Below are 17,187 nucleotides of genomic sequence, written 5' to 3'. Positions count from 1 at the left end.
GTTTAATTCCTGTCAGTGACAGCCGGGGGACGGGGCGGTCGGCAACAACCCGTCCGCCATGACAGGACGGAGGCGGAAGCGAGGGCGGCGTTCCCCGCCCGCCATGGCGGCCGCTGGGCGGCTGCGCGCCGGGCCCTTGGCGACGTGGAGCGGGCGGGCGCGCAGGCGCCGAGCCCAGCCCAGCGCAGGCCGAGGCCGCCGGCCCCGCCGCTGCCCGGGAGCGGGGCTCCGAGGGCCCGGGGCCGCTGCTCCGGCCGGAGGATGAGCTGGTTCAACGCCTCGCAGCTGTCCAGCTTCGCCAAGCAGGCGCTGTCGCAGGCGCAGAAGTCCATCGACCGGGTGCTGGACATCCAGGCCGAGGAGAGCCCCTGGCCCGACGCCGTCATCCCCGACTACAGCGAGGGTAAGCGGCGGGCCTGGCCGAACCCCCCAGCCCCTGCGCGGGGTTTTCTAATCTTTTTCCCCCTTTACTGAGGAATTTAGGTGATAAAATATCAGGAAGATGAGATATGTGAGGAAAACGGGTGATAAAAACTGTTCTGTGAATAAAAAGGTAGGAATAGTGTTCTTCCCGAGGCACGCATAGGTTCTTTGTGACAGAAGGAGCAGGACAGAAGCCCAAAGCCGGTGGCACCAAGTGAAGTTTCCACTTCTTGTGGCACCGACGTCGTGATCCTGCGCCATCCGCTGAAAGGAGCACACCGCTGGAAGAACGGGCACGGCTTGGAGATGAAAAACTGTCTCCCTTGTACCTGTGGGTGCCAGCGCAGAAGCTGAAGGAATGGTCAATCCAAAGTTGCCACTTTGAAATGAACAAGCAGGAAGGCAACCTCATGCTAAAAACTGGTTTCTATAAATAGTACCTTAAAGATAGAAACAAATAAAGTAAAAGTTAGGAAAGTAAGGTTTCTAGAACCAGTGTCCTTACTGCAGTTGTATGTACAACTTCATGTACTTGTGGTATGAAGCTATTCTAGGTACACCCGCAGCAGAGTGAGGTTTCTGAAAATTGAAAGCTAAAACAATTGAAAGTGTTTTCTAGGTTACTCAACTATGCTCAATTTTGCATATCTTCAGACTTTTGGGGGAGGAAGGGCTGGTCAGTCACATACTGTCAGTGTCTTACACAGGAATTGTTTATAGCATCTTGTGTAGCACTTAATCTCTTGAAACTTGTCCAAACTATCTTTTTAATTTCATTTATATCTTCGTATCTGTAGCACTACTGTAATTCATAAGGAAAACAGCCAAAATCAGACTACTTTTGTTTTGCCTGAAAGAAATAAGTTAGAAGTAACTGGCTGATAACTTTGATTTAGGCCAGCTTCAGAACTCCTCAATTCAGTGATTTTCCAGAGGAGAAGGAAACAGTCATCTTAGTTTTGCTGTGTGTTGTCAGCTTCATGCTGTCGCTTAGTGTGTGAGGAAAATATGAGGTCTGTCACAAACTGAAAGGGCCAGAACTCTTCTTATAGTGTAAATCTTACAAATACTTTTTGTAGATAATATTAAAATACACAATACAAGCTTTTTTCCCGTTTTCTGTAATGACTTGTGAAGTGTTTGTGTGCTACTGGCTGATAAATTTTAAGACCTAGTAGTAGTTCCTTGCTTTCTAATCTGTGTAACTTCTAAACCGCAGCTCTGCTGATTGTTTTGCCTAGCCTCCTCTCCCTACAGGAAGCAGGAGGCTGCATTCCTTCTCTCTTGTTCCCTGTGCAAAGGCAACGCTTGCTTTTTGTGTCTGAAAAGGCTTAGACTTGCCCTTATGCAAGGCCATGGAATGCTGCATGGGCTCTTCTCCCCTTCCAAGGCACTTTTTTCCATTTTCCTTCTGAAATTCTGTCTGGGAGTTACTGGTATAATTCGTGTATGGTTTCTTTTATGCCTTTGCTCAAGTTACTGTTTAACGTGTCCTTAAGTCCTTGAATTACTTCATTTCTCCCTTCTTTTGTTTTGTTTAAAGATCAGTTCCAAGCTTTGTCAGGAAGTAGAAACAAAAATGTTGCTGTTTGCACTTGTGTTAATATTTGCTTTATACAATATGGGAAACATTGTTTTCTGAACTGTTGCACATAAAGAGACAGTTACTGGAAAATAATTGTTTTCTTGGCATGTCTCTTTTTTATCGTTTTAGGAACAAATTCTCTCATAAGCGGAGGATGGGATACATCTTCCTGGGGTTTAAGTTCAAACACAGAACCACAGAATCAGCCAATATCGCCAACAGCAATCACCAAACCAGTGAGGAGAACGGTAGTAGATGAATCTGAAAACTTCTTCAGTGCCTTTCTCTCTCCAACAGACGTTCAGAATATACAGAAAAGTCCAGTGGTGTCCAAACCTCCAGCCAAATCACAGCGACCCAAAGAGGAGGTGAAAAGCGCTTTACAGGAGTCTCAGCACCCCAGTCAGCTGGAAGTACCCGTGACAACAGAGGCAGAAGTGAAGGATTCCTCTGTAGCTGGCTTAGTGGACTTGAAAAACCTCGATATTCCCAAGGAGAAACTAGAAGAGAATTCTGTGCTCAGTGCCAAGCATGAAGAAAGCACGGGTGAGGTTACTGACAAAAAGGTGTCTGCTCTAAATCTGAAAGAACCTGAAGATGCTCTCAATGAAAAATCCAGCGCAGGGGGGGTTGGAACGGGAGGCGTACTGGATAGCACTTCACAGTCTCTTAATGCAGGTACAAAAGACGTGGGTTTGGAAACTAAGGAGCAAAAAACTGAGGACAGGCAAAGCAATACGCCATCACCTCCAATTAGCACTTTCTCTTCGGGGACATCCACAACTAGTGACATTGAGGTTTTGGACCACGAAAGTGTAATAAGTGAGAGCTCAGTAAGTTCGAGACAAGAAGCCGCAGATTCAAAATCCAGTCTCCACCTAATGCAGACATCATTTCAGCTTTTATCTACGTCTGCCTGCACGGATTATAATCGTTTAGATGACTTTCAAAAAATGACCGAGAGCTGCTGCTCCTCAGATGCTTTTGAAAGAATAGATTCGTTTAGCGTACAGTCGTTAGATAGTAGGAGTGTCAGTGAGATCAATTCAGACGACGAATCAGGCAGGGCTGGTACTTCAGCATCTGTCACTGTCAGTCCTTCTGCCCCAAAGACAGAAACGGTTGACGCCCTGAAAAGTAAATCTGAAGATCTAAATGACAGTCCCGTGTTACATGCTGAGGAAGCTGAGATGGAAGAGAGTGGCAGAAGCGCGACCCCTGTTAATTCCGAGCAGCCAGATGTTTTGGTTGCTACTGTGCAAACTGATGAAGAACAGGTTGTGAAAGAGGAGACCGAGCCACAGCAGGATGTTGGTGAAAAGCTGCTGGAAGAGGACTCTGAAAAGCAAGAGCTTAAAAAGGTAACGGCAAGCACACCCTTTAAATATGGATGCAATTCCCATCACCTCATTACAGAGGTATTAGGTTCACCTCGAATGAATTGATTAATGCTGAGTTAACTTGTAGAAAATTCTTTGCTGTTCTGCAGTGGAAGAATACTGGTGCAGTTTCTGGGCAAATCATTTGGGGTTTCACTTAAGTTCAATTGTCAGTACTGTGAATTGTGACTACTGCTAGCAAGCAGGAAGCCTTCATAAGTCAGATGTGTTATTTTGTGTGGTACAAACTCTTATAAAAAGAAAGGTACGTTAGGTATTTTAATGAAGCAGGTAGGTATCGTTATGGATAATGAACAGATATGAAGAAATCTGGATGGCTAGCTTAAATAGATGGGTTAACTAGAGATGTGGAGAAGTAGGATGCTCCAGAGGGTGGAAGGCTTAGCTGGAGCTTTGTGTGCACTATTTTTTTCCATTTCCTCTGTCACCTTCCTGTCCCTCTGTTCTTGTTTTTAAATTCTGAGCTGCTTTGACAACTTTTACTCTGTTTTTTCTACGTTTTGTTTCAGACATAGTGTATTTGCATAATATCTGACGTAGGTGCGCCCTACTCTTGGCATTGCTCTGTAGGCGTGTTTGCAGTAGTGATAGCATTTCCAACAGTAATAAGGGAAAAGCAATTGCTTACGGAAATTCATAAAGCCCCAGTCTAATTTGTATTTTAAAGAAAACGTTTTTTGGTGTAAATTGTAGAGAATGTCATATAAATTCCTTAGGAAGCTCCATGGAGTGCTGTACCAGAATTTTCCGATCTTATTGAAGAGTTTAAGGGAAATGTTGTTAATGGACCAGAGCAGATTTTGTCTTTCACTGCCATGCTGAGTGACATTTATAAAATCTGTTCCATTTCTTTGTATTGGTATATATGTTTGTGTTACTCCTCTATGCTTAGCTTTCTAAAATCTGATATTAGATAATTTTGATGATGTATTAAGATCTCCTGACTCTGCCTGGAAATTTGCTTTCCTCATCCAATGCTGTCAGTTCACAGAAGAGACCTTTTCAAATGTAAATTATTCTGTGATTCTGTAAAGAGTGGTATGAGGAGCACAGTGGGGAGTCTCAATGGTTAATGTTAGCTGTAGTTTTATAGGCTATCGGCTCTGTTTAAAAACTTGTGTAATTGAACATAACTTGAATTTATTGAGGAGGTTAGCTGAGTCATGTGTACTTAGCAGGCTTTTTTTGTTAAAACTCTAGTAAACAGGTATCTTGTGTTTAGATATTGCCTAGTTCTACATTAATGTAGCAGAAATGTGGTCGTCTTCACTGTCTTAAGCTTCTCAATTCTTTTAGGAATTTGAACTAAAATTTTTAATGTTGGAGGAGGGGGGAGGAAGGGGAAGCCTGCCCCTCTCGTGTTTCAATTGTCCCATTCATCTGATCTTTGTGTGTTAAAATGTTTTCCAGATGATTGATTCATTAACAGAGAAGCTGGAGAAGAGAGAAACACAGTTATTAAGTACTAGTAAAGAAAAGGCACGCCTGGAAGAAGCTTATGATAACCTAAAAGAGTAAGTATGAAAATAGACACAGTCATTGGTGTAACTAACTTTACTGTAATACAAACAGTATTACAATGTAAATATTATCATTGTGACCAAATGATAAAACAGGTGCCTTTTATAACTAGAGCGAAGGTTGCAAAGGATGTGCCCTGTTTAGGAAATGTGGAAATAAAAATACCATTACAGCACATGCAGTCTTTTTTATTTCTTGGGGGCAAAACCTCTTTTGGGAAGGCTGATGGGAAACAGGTGTGCAGAGGCAGATTTCAATATTAAGAAAGATCTTTATTATAAGACTGGGTTTTGATATTAATGGAAACTGACTGCTCTGATACAGATAGATTAGCTTGATTTACTAAGTAATTTGCTGAGGAAAACGGAGGCAGTGAAAACATTGTAGGAAGACTGGTTGTAGGAAAAAAACAGAATTAATTGTTTAATTCAGTTAGAATGAAAAATGAAAAGTTGAATCTGCCAATTTACTGATCAAATATGAGGTGTAGAAATTTATGAATAATATGTGAAGATATTATTTAATGACTAAATTGATCTTAACTTAAAAATAAGTTTAATCATTTGCCCTGTACATGGTACAGACTAAGAGGTTATTCTGAAAGAACTTGATCAAGGAGCAAAACATTTAAGGTAAATCTAGAGTTTGGTTATTTTCACTGTTAAATTGCTGAGTTAATAAAGACCTTTGGTACTTCCAATATGGATGTGTTTTTTGACCTGTTGGTAAAATATGTAAAGATTATAAACACGTTTTAAAAGCATTTGGGACAGCCTGTTGCAAACTGTTTGGGATGTCACATAACAATGAAACTGTTCTGAAATGTTAATTTTAAATGTAGTGAAGTGTTCAGAATGAAAGAAGAGACCAGTAGCATTTCATCTCTTAAAGAGGAGTTTGCTCAGCGAATAGCGGATGCTGAAAAGAAGCTCCAGCTTGCGTGCAAGGAAAGAGATGCAGCTAAAAAGGTAACCAGCTTTTTAATGAAACTAATCCTTGGAGGTTTTTAAAACTTGATGGAATAGGGCAATCTGATTGGACTGGGAAGTTAGCTTTACTTTAAATACAAGGTTTTATCAGATAACTTCCAGAGGTCCCTTCCCAGCCTAAATTGTTCTTGAAGAAAAGCCTTTTGAGAGGGAGGGGAAAAGGAGGTGATCAGTGCAATTGTGCCTCTAGCCATAAATACATTCTAATGAATGGTCCTAAGTACTTTGTTCCATTCTTTAGGAAGTAAAGACTGTTAAAGAAGAATTGGCTACTAGACTTAATACTAATGAAACTGCTGAATTACTGAAAGAAAAAGAAGAACAAATCAAAGGATTGATGGAGGAAGGTAAGATTTTATTTTTAAGTAAAACTTTGTAGAATAATTTGAAATGTACTGTCTTAGCATAAAAGCCTTCCTTATATGGGGAAAAATACCATATTTGAAGCATGTTAGATGTGTCTATACATTTAAACTACTTAGTTAATGGCGAAGAGCAACGGGGTCCATCAGTCAAATGCAGATGGCTGGAGGGATGGTTTTTGTGACATGCATTAAAAGGTACCTTGAGATAAAACCACTGTGCAGTGCAGCGCTCTGTGTTCCATTTGGTAAAGATTTGACCAGAGCATTGTTCAAGCCATTTCTACGGTATCTCCCCTACTACGTCTTAACTTTGGAAGTAAGTTATAGTTATTAAATGAACTGGCCGTTATGTTTTTTTTTTCCTGTTAAGATGATTTCTTTTGCTTTCAAAGCCTTTTCAATGACTGTCCTATCTCAATGTAGCTTAGTGTAGTGAGGTCATTTTGAGGTGGACTGGAAGCTTAAGAATTTGCATGAAAATACAAGTAAATGTTTCATTATACGTTTGGTTATTATTTTCACGGGGCTGGAGGGCAGAGAAAGGTGTGAATGGAGACTGTTCATAGAATAACAGGCAATATGTGCTAACTTTGTGTATGTTTTCTTCACAGGAGAAAAGCTTTCCAAACAGCAGCTACACAATTCCAACATGATTAAGAAATTAAGAGCAAAGGAGAAAGAAAGAGAAAATATTAATACAAAACAGAACAAAAAGATTAAGGAACTGGAAGAAGAGTTGCAGCATTTAAAACAGGTGAGTTTTTTCTTTTTTTTGAAAAAGCTTTTTAGATTGGCCGCAGAGTAGCCTTTTGGGGAAGCTCTAGGTAGCCTTTTTTTTTTCTTTCCTGGGAGACTTTTCTAATTTGTATTACTGGAACACGGAGATGTGATTTCAGTAGTTTTAAATTGCAGTTATCTCTCTCTCCAGCTGCTTGTTTGCACTTGTGTTGTTGGTTGTCAGACTGATGAAATTTGAGTTGAAAAAACTGTATTGGCCAAATTTGGGCAGTTTTCTCGATTGGTTTGTGAGTTGAATCACGGACTTGCAAGCAGAAGATCTAGCAGGAGGAAATATGTGCAATTGTGTGGTGACGAAGTGCTCCCTCCTCGGGAGAGATGGCCTTTCTCTTGCCTTTCTCTTTTGCAAGATGTTAGATGGCTTCGGTCACTTTGTGTAACTTAATTCTGAATCAGTCACCACAGCTGTCATTGTCCTTGCTCAAGGTGGCGTGATCCACCCCGTGCACTGGGATTAATCTGATGCTTGTCTGCACTCCAATAGGTACTTGATGGCAAGGAAGACCTTGAGAAGCAGCATCGAGATAATATTAAACAACTGAACAATGTTGTTGAGCGACAGGAAAAGGATCTTGCTAAGCTTCAGGCAGAAGTGGAAGACCTTGAGGAACGGAACAGAAGCGTGCAGGCAGCACTCGACAGTGCGTACAAGTAAGCAGATATTTGGGTGCCTGTCTTGAACTGTACAATCAGCTTCCATGTCTATTTCTTGTGCGATGATTCCAAGATGCTACAATGATACATAATGAAGTTATTTGTGAAGTTACAGTTGGCATTGTATAAACTGCAAAAAGCATGGCTTTCCTGTCTTCCTCCCCCAGGGAACTTGCAGATCTTCATAAAGCTAATGCTACAAAGGACAGTGAGGCACAAGAAGCAGCACTAAGTCGGGAAATGAAGGCAAAGGAAGAGCTTGGGTTAGCTCTGGAGAAGGCCCAGGATGAGGCACGACAGCAACAAGAAGCTCTGGCAATTCAGGTGAGTCTTAAATGTGGAGAATAGAACTTACTGAATGAACAGATGTGCTTGGATGGGGTGTGCATTTGCCATAATGAACCAGACACGATATTAGGTGCAACTCATTTCTGTCTACTAAGCAATACCTAGTGGATTTCTTTTCTGTAAACTTGAGTTCAGCCTCTAGTGGTAGTTGTGCTAAACTTTAGAATTTAATTTTCTTTAAAAAAAGACTTCTAATTTTACTTGTCTAAATAAAGTTGCTTTGACAGTTTGCATATTTAAGTCTGTATTGGTTGAATCATGATGCAAATTTCAAGGAATATAATTGGACAAAATATTTAGTGATACATAAATTACATAACTTTGTGTGCTTGCAAAACTCAAGCCTTTAACTTGTACCCCATCTGACATTGTTTTAAAATGGGAGAGGACTGTAGCAATGGGTAGATGGCACTGTGACGTTTGGCAAGAGATTAGTAACAATGCCTTGCTTGTTTAGGTGTCAGACCTGAGGCTAGCGCTGCAACGTGCAGAACAGCAGGCAGCGAGAAAAGAAGATTATTTACGCCAGGAAATCAGTGAACTACAACAGGTATTGTAGCAAATAAGACAATGCCAACCCATACCTGCAAGGAGAACTTCTAAAAACTGAAAACAAAAAGCTAACGTCATTAATAAATAGCCTATGTATTTAGCTGATGTAGTGTGATAGCGTTTCAATCCATTACATCGTTTTAAAGCTTTAATATGTTTAATTTGTGATTTCAGAGACTCCAGGAAGCAGAAAGTCGGAACCAAGAACTAAGTCAAAGCGTTACATCTGCTACACGACCACTTCTCCGGCAGATAGAAAATTTGCAAGCCACACTGGGAGCACAAACCTCGTCATGGGAAAAATTGGAAAAGAACCTTTCTGACAGACTTGGTAAGATGGTTTTAGCTTATACTGAGCTGTGAGACTCTTGACGAAGATGTGAGGTAGCTGAAGGTAAATTAAAAGGGCTTGATGTTTGCCCAAGGAGTATATGAGTGGGTTGAGAGACATAAGCACAAAATGTTTTCCTGTAAGGAAATGATGTGTGAGGTATTTTGTCGGGGTTCTTGGACAGGTAATTCTCTGTTTCCCTTTAAAATAGTGTAAAGTAAGAGGTGTGATGGTACGCATGTACTTAGGACATCTAAAAGAAGCATGGACATTGAGACACTAAAAGAGCACCATCGTTTTTTCAAAAAAAAAAAAAAAGTTGCCTCTCAAACACTGACAAAAATCCATTTTGATGCATAAATAATTGGATCACGTTATAGCTGTGTGAGCCTAAAAGGTAAATTCCACGTTTTTTTATTTAATATTAGGTGAGTCTCAAACTCTTCTAGCAGCAGCTGCTGAGAGAGAACGGGCTGCTACAGAAGAGCTTCTGTCGAATAAAATTCAGATGTCTTCTACTGAGTCTCAGAATAGTCTTTTAAGGCAAGAAAATACTCGCCTTCAGGCTCAGCTGGAAGTGGAGAGAAACAAACTGAAGAAAATGGAAGATGAAAACAGTAGGTGAGTGAAATGAAGTAAGCTATCTATTACATAACTGTCCTGGTTTCAGTTAGGACAGAGTTAATTTTCCTCCTAGTAGCTGGCAGGGTGCTATGTTTTGGATTAGAATGAGAAGAGCGCTGATAACATGCTGATGTTTTAATTGTTGTAGAGCAGTGCTTACACCAAGCCAAGGACTTTTCAGCCTCTCTCTGTCCTGCTAGCGAGCAGGCTAGGGATGCAGCAGGAGCTGGGAGGGGACAGACCCAGGACAGCTGACCCAAATTGGCCAAAGGGGTATTCCATACCATCTGACGTCATGCTGAACAATATATAGGGGTAGCTAGCCGGGGTGGAGGGGGGGCCGGCTGCTCGGGGATAGGCTGAGCATCGGTCAACGGGTGGTGAGCAATTGCATTGTGCATCACTTATTTCGTACACATTATTACTATTAATACTATTATTATTATTATTATTGTTGTTATTATTTTCCCTGTCTTAATAAACTGTCTTTATCTCAACTCACAGACTTCACTTTCCCGTTTCTCTCCCCCATCCCGGAGAGGGAGGGGGGAGGGTGAGCGAACGGCTGTGTGGTGTTTGACTGCCAGCTGGGCTAAACCACAACAATACCCAATACAATAACCATCTGCAGAAAATCTTTGCAAGCTGGAAGATATTTTTGAGTGTTTCTGCTACTGTAAAAAAAAAAAATGACAGCTCCTAAGAAAGCTTCCAAACTTGTTAAGGATCTTTTGTTTCATACTAAAGATTGTCTGAAGCATGTTACTTTCACAGCGTTTTAAAATCTTGAAGCTGTGTGTGTATTAAAATTTGCTGTGGTTTGACTGTGGTAGGCATCTAAACGCCACACAGCTCTGCGCTCACTTTCTGTACCTCTTCGATGTAGGTACGAGGTTGAACTAGAAGGACTCAAGGATGAATATGCAAAAACCTTGGAAGATGCAAAGAAAGAAAAGGTATTGTCTATTTCCTCTTTAAACTGTTATCGACACCTCTGCTGGCAGGGGGTTAACAACCTGTATTCATTTTTGTAGACGCTGCTAGCTACTCAGTTAGAAATGGAGAAAATGAAGGTTGAACAGGAAAGAAAGAAGGCCATTCTTGTGCAAGAAGCAGCAAAGGAGAAGGTACCAAAAACTGATGTTTCTGTTCAATTTTATTGAGACTATCCCTATTCTACTAGTTTTCTAGAATCTGAAACTGTGGCAAGCAGCAAAGTGGGCTTACAGCAGTGCAGTATATATTGTGAACCTAGGCATTGGGAACTTCTCTTTTTCTTTATCGTGCCTGCCTTTTATTTCCACTGAAATAAGTGCTGTTGTGAAACTCACTGAAGTGAGTCTTGAGGAATATTCTAGTTAACCTGAGAGGAGATAAAATACAGATACTGATTGTTTTAATCTTCTGATTTATTAATGCTTTGGGATTCATCTTCTTCTGAAGCTCCTTGTTTTCTTTGCTTATACTGCTAGCATTGCTTCCCCTGAATGCCTGTTCTGAGTTTCACATGGTTGTGTGTAATGTGCCGCATGCCTTCCAGCTTAGGTCACAAGTCACAAAATGGGCCTCCAGAGTCAGTAACTTTGTTCCTCCTGATTAGCAGTTGATATTCAAGTAAAACTGTTTCTATTCTGGTTACTTACTGCTTCTAGTTCTAAAATCTGACTGCTTTATCCTTCAGAGGCTAGTATTCTTTCAGATGCTGCCTTTAAAAGAGGTCAGTCTCTTTGGAAGGTATGTCAATCACGTGACAAATCTCAGCGTTGAATTTGTAAACTTTAAAACAACAACAAACAAACTAAAATGAAGTTAACATACATTCCAGAAAGAGACCTACTTCTGATTGTGTCATCCTTCTTGTGATGTGTTTGGGCGTACAAAACTGCCTCTGCATCTCCCTTGGCTACTGAAAGAGAAGTTATTTTGTTGTAGTTTGCAACTTCTGTGTCTTTGTTTTCTGAAAAGTCTAAAGAGTTAAGCGTAGGCTAGAAGCATTAGTAGCGCAATAATTCTTCATTGTCGAACTTAACATATGTTTTTCATAGGAGGGGAGAGGAAAGGGCAGTCTTTTTCTTTTCTTTTCTTTTCTTTTTTTTTTTTTTTTTTCAGAATCTTTCACCATCTTACCAACTCTTTTCTGTAACTAACTGGTGGTGATGTGGGGTTTCTCTTGTGTGCTTTTTTTAAAGTTTATTTATTGTTTTATTTAAGGATCGGAAGTCATTTACAGCTGAAACAGTTTCAAGCACTCCAAGTATTTCGCGTTCTAGTTCCGTAAGTGGAGTTGACATGGCAGGTCTTCAGACGTCTTTCCTCTCACAGGTATATATCACTAATACTGGCTTTTTGATAGGCTTTTTTTCCCTTTTCAGGAAGCTTTATTAATGTTGGAAATGACTCTTCAAGAGTATACTGGTTTTAGGTGAGGCAAAAACTTACAAAACTTGCTTACGAGATGTCTGACTATAAAGCATCTGTGAAAGACAGCATGAAACGACATTTTTTACTGCAGACTAATGCATAGATGCGTTGGTGCTGAGTTCACGTGACTAATTTCAAGTAGAAAATTTGAATAACACTGGTAGAAGTCAAATTGACTTTTTTTTTACTAGCAATACTGGCTTAGTGCACAAGCCCATTCCTTAGACAATATCATCGACTGTTGCAGTCTTTATGAAGTCTGCTGCTTCTGCTGCTTTCCTACGGATACGGTTATCAAAGTCCAAGTTAAATGATAGTTGTATATGTGACATGAGAGCTTGCCACTAAGGAGCTATCAGATGGCAAATATACACTTTAAGCTCTTGTTTTAAAAGTGAATGTTAAGTATTGAAGTGCTTGCCTAGTAACAGTGTAATTTTAAATCTTAAATAAAATAATACTTAAGGAGAGGGAGGATTTCAAAGCGTGTACTTGTTTTGTTGGGTTTTAAGGTTCTCTAACCTTTTGTTTGTAGGATGATTCTCATGATCACTCATTTGGGCCAATAGCTACTAGTGGGAGTAATCTTTATGAGGCTATAAGGATGGGAGCAGGTTCAAGTATAATTGAAAACCTTCAATCACAGCTAAAACTAAGAGATGGAGAGATTTCACATCTACAGGTACTGTAGTTACTCTATTATATAATGAAATGCAGCGCTTCTAAATTTAAACATTAATTCAGTCAGTTTTGTTTCATTGATTTTGTATTCAAAACGCTTGGTCCCAGTCAGAGCAGACTGACAGTTCTGTTAACCAGGATAGCCACTGGAGGTGTGTGTAGCGATGAGCAAGAGAAACGTTTATTGCTTCTTCTCTTGTTTTGGCAAGCACCTATCAAAAGAACTTAACTTGCCTGTCGGGAGGAAGAAGAAGGGTGGTGGGGTGGGGAACAACACTCATCAGATCTGAGTGAGAAGAAAGTGAGAGTGCTTCCAGGGGATGGTCTTTCTGGCTTATAGAAAAAGCTTTAATTACTGTTTCATTCTGGCTTATAAGAAAAAGCTTTAATTGCCATTTCAAAATATTTTTCCTTTTTTTTTTTTTAATAAAAAAGGTAAATTTTCTTTTTTCTAATTGTGAAACATATTTCCCTTAGCTGGAAATTGGGAACCTTGAAAAAACTCGATCAATAATGGCAGAAGAATTGGTTAAACTAACAAATCAAAATGACGAACTTGAAGAAAAAGTGAGGGAAATACCAAAATTGCGTGCACAGTTAAAGGTAAGTGCATTTGTGTTGTCAATCTGATGTGTTATTGTTTTTTTTTTTTTTTTTTTAATACCCCTATCCATTTGTGGTTATACTTAAATGTGTTCCTAATCATAAATTACCTGGTTTTTATGATTTATTGGAATCTGGTTATCCCTCCTCCATGACTGGTAGTCACTTCAAAATGTAGCTGTTAAAATGTCTGCTGTGCATGAAATTGCATGCTAAACTGGGAAGAGAGCATTTTTTTCTTCGCATAAGACACTTTCTTGAAGTCTAGTCTTTAAGTGAAGGAGGTGTTTTGATAAACAGCCTGGAATTATGAGAGTTTAAGGCTGAGTGAGTGTGTGGCAGTGATATAGTTAATGGGACAAATATATTAATCCTCTAAGCATATCAGAACTTTAAGTTGGGAAATAGTTTTGGAATAACTTTGGAAATGATTATTGTTCTATAAATACACAATTTAAATTTTCCCATGAAATGTTTCACAGGCGCTGGTACTTCCTGTAGTAAAACTTAGGTGTAATTTGCTAACTATTTTTTAATGTGTGTGGCAACTGAACTTCAAAGTGCTTTCATAGTTCCTCTGTAGCCAGCATTAATTCTTTATTGTCAAGAATTTTTGTCTTTGGAGTCTCTTCCTCTTGTATCTGGAGAATAAATCTAGCCATATTCAGACAGTCAGAGTCTTTTTAAAGAGTTCACTGTCATTGTCAGTGTCATTGTAAAATACTTACACTTTGATAAACTAACACTATGCTTGTTTTCCGTAGTAGTGTAAAAACACTGTCCTAGCAGCAACTTTTAGAGTTGAAAGATGGTCAAATAACAAACTCCATTATTGCAGGACTTGGATCAAAGATACAATACAATTCTTCAGATGTACGGAGAGAAAGCGGAGGAAGCTGAAGAACTACGATTAGATCTGGAGGATGTGAAAAACATGTACAAGACTCAGATAGATGAACTTTTAAAGCAAAGACAAAATTAACTCCTGCTGGAACTCTTAATATTGTAACAGATTGTATAGATAATTGTTTATGTAAATGCTGAATTTAAATGTCTTGTAAAAAAAAAAAATAACTGTATGATAGAAAATGTCTATATAATAAGTTCATATGTTAAAAAAAATCAATGCTTTAAGTGTCTTGTACTGTCTGCAGTTAAATTATTTGTGCAATATTTAAATTTTTTAAAGTCATCTCTGTGTTTAAGTTTTTACTAAACAATGGACCATTTTACTTGTAAACAGCAGCGAGAAAGATGATCGTGACCTCCTGAGACAGGTATGAGTTTTACTAAAGCAGCCCTTCATTTGTAAACTTTGCATACCCATGAAAAATGATATTAGAAGTCTTTCTAAACATGTTCGTAATACGAGTTTTTCTAAAATCTCACTGGCTAACTTTTAATAACAAAATAGTAGCGGCTTGCTGTCTGAAACATAATTGGTGGATATTTTTATGAAAGGAAAATCTTATATTTGTACTTGCAGTGTCTGAACGTGATAGGACAATAGTTCTATAGTGTAAAATAGTCATCCAAATTCAATTTTTTCAAAGTCCTCTAAAGCAGAGCGTGACACTTAAGATGAAATTGTAATTTATAAAGTTTCATCTGTCTATTGCTTGTGTTGTATCTCATGAGCTGTCTAGACAGCTGCTCTGCTTGTAATTCTAAATGTGGTTAAATAACATCCAAAATACAAAGTATTCAATATTTGCTCTAGGGTTGGGTGCTGACTTTTAACAGTAGCTAAAACAGTTCAGAAGAATGCTGAAAAATATTTTAATGAAATAATTGCTGCTCTCATGTAATCGTTCCCTGTATATAAATAACAAGGTTTAGACTTTTGCAAAACTGTGCTGTGGCTTAATATAGTTTTCAAGCAAGTCTCCAGTGGCTGCAAAGTATTTCTCATGCTGTTCTTTAAGTCAAGTATTGGTTAAATAGCATCCACGTGGCTTGACATTTAGCTGCGTTTTGGGTCATGTCAGAGGAAACTTTTGAATTGGACCCTTGGGAATGCTGAGAAACGGGGGAAGAAGCTTGCATCTTCCTCTGCATTCCAGACAGCAACTATTTCACTTTATCTCAGAATTGTGGCTGTGATAGGCACTCATGTGAAATACTCTGCAGTTTAAATTCTTTGCCTATCATGCTATTGCCTCCACAGCGAGGGGTTTCGTTTGCATTGTAACTTGTGTTAGAGAGCTCTGTTCCTGCTTGTGTGTTCAGTGGACAGAAAGAGACAAAGGACGTGAGTGATGAGAAGCTGCTTTTGGAGAAAAGCCTCTCAGTAATATAACTCATCTGCCTGTGAAAGATTTATTCCTTATTAGGAGAACAGTTAAGTCACTGGATTTACACAAGCGAGGGTAAGTTTGTGGAACAACCTAGTGCAGTGTGACATTCAGACGTATTCTGAGGATTTCAATAAATCAATAGAGCAAGAACACTAAAAATTACCTTAACTGGCCATCTGTCACAGAAATTTTAACTTCCCTAAATAAAGGACTGCTTTTTTTTTGGGTGATGGTGGGCAGAATCTACCCTCTTGCTGTCTTAGTTTCAGTTTTGGAAACCAAGGTCAAACCATTTTGTTAACAATTTAAAACCTTGCCATCATATTGCAGTGTGCTTAATGTGCTTTAAATTTAAGAGGAAAAAACAAACCAATACCCTAAAAACATTTGTCTGAACTTACTGGCTTGTGGCATATTAAGTCAGAATTATGATGTGCACCTGTTAGAAGCTCATCTAGTTCTTGAAAAACAAAACCCATTCTTGGGGAAGCGACTAATTTACACCTCATTCTCACTGCCTAGGCAAGTACAAAAGAAATATTGTTTGAAAGCTTACTCAAAGTATACTGTTAGTTTCTCATCCTTGGTAGATAGTGGAAAGGCCTCTGTTCGTGTGGGTGGGTTTGGATGAGGTACAGGCTACACTGGTACAGGTTTCCTTGGGCATGGTGTTGCATCCTTTATGAACAAAGGAGCAAATGTTAAAAATCCTATGTATCCATTCATCAGAGCAAGGGTTGGTTCTGTTATTTTTTTTTCCTGTTCCAACTTTGTTACACTTTATGTATGTTTTGCTAAGGGCTATAAAGATCCTTGAAACAACATGGTTTATCACAAGGTGAAAATGGAACCCTTGGTTTCTATTTGTAAAATGTGTATAAACTGTAAAAAGCACGGGTCAGGGTAAAATAAAATTTTACGCCAAGGGTGTGCTCTGATTCTCTTTGACAAAGACGTAAAACGTTTTTTGTAGGTTTTTCGTCTTGGTAGGTATGTATGAACTTAGTGGTATGAAAGGGAAACACTGAGGTTGGAAAGGGCTGTCAGCTACATCCCAGGTACTCTGGATTTAACTAGAGCTACACCCCTCGGTTAATCGTGTGGCGTCATGCGTATTTAGGTACAAGAGCCGCGCCTGTTTATAAATTCACAGCGGTAATGGGATTAAAGATCATGCCGAATTCGGACTAATTTTCTTTATTCGGGTGAAACAGCTTTCTAGCACCCCGTGCCGCGGGGGCTGTCAGGGGAAGCGGGGCAGGGGGACCCCCGCGGTCAGTCCTTGTCCTGCCGTGTGGGGCCGGGCACTTGCCGCCTGCCTCCTTTCCCCCACCTGTCAGTGAGGCACAAAGGGCCTCGCCTGGGGGGAAGGATTCACATTACTTCAAGCGATCGCCAAGGTTGAAAACGGAGTAAAACCTTTATTCGGTTTACTGCGGCCCCTGGGGTGCAGCGGGGGGGCCTCGGCCTCGTGTGGGGGCGCGGGGCCGGGCCGGGAGCTCCGGGGGAAATGAGACAATGGGGTGCTGTGGGGCTGCGCTTCCTGCCGAGCCGCGGCAGGAAAAGGCCTTTTTTTCCTCCACATCCTTAAAAAA

The 17,187-nt window shown here is 39.9% G+C and overlaps 1 protein-coding gene across 1 annotated transcript; it reads left to right on the top strand.

Annotated features, from left to right (window-relative positions):
• Nucleotides 1-149: 149 nt before the first annotated feature.
• Nucleotides 150-16,517, top strand: TMF1 (TATA element modulatory factor 1). Its single transcript, XM_040568464.1, has 17 exons — nt 150-403; nt 2,138-3,369; nt 4,819-4,922; nt 5,771-5,897; nt 6,160-6,265; nt 6,895-7,037; nt 7,566-7,732; nt 7,903-8,059; nt 8,541-8,633; nt 8,810-8,966; nt 9,395-9,587; nt 10,477-10,546; nt 10,625-10,717; nt 11,802-11,912; nt 12,547-12,693; nt 13,170-13,295; nt 14,134-16,517. Exons 1-17 carry the CDS (start codon nt 262-264, stop codon nt 14,275-14,277), a joined length of 3,312 nt encoding a protein of 1,103 aa, XP_040424398.1. The 5' UTR covers nt 150-261; the 3' UTR covers nt 14,278-16,517.
• The last annotated feature ends 670 nt before the right edge of the window (nt 16,518-17,187 follow it).

This window comes from Cygnus olor, chromosome 10 (genome assembly GCF_009769625.2).
Source record: "Cygnus olor isolate bCygOlo1 chromosome 10, bCygOlo1.pri.v2, whole genome shotgun sequence".
NCBI lineage: Eukaryota > Metazoa > Chordata > Aves > Anseriformes > Anatidae > Cygnus > Cygnus olor.
This window is presented reverse-complemented; position numbering and strand designations above follow the sequence as displayed.

Excerpts from the sequence above, each read along its gene's own strand:
- TMF1 (XM_040568464.1), top strand. The coding sequence starts at position 262 with ATGAGCTGGTTCAACGCCTCGCAGCTGTCCAGCTTCGCCAAGCAGGCG. Across the intron at positions 7,733-7,902 it reads GCACTCGACAGTGCGTACAA|GGAACTTGCAGATCTTCATA; the intron begins GTAAGCAGATAT and ends TTCCTCCCCCAG. Across the intron at positions 12,694-13,169 it reads GAGAGATTTCACATCTACAG|CTGGAAATTGGGAACCTTGA; the intron begins GTACTGTAGTTA and ends TATTTCCCTTAG.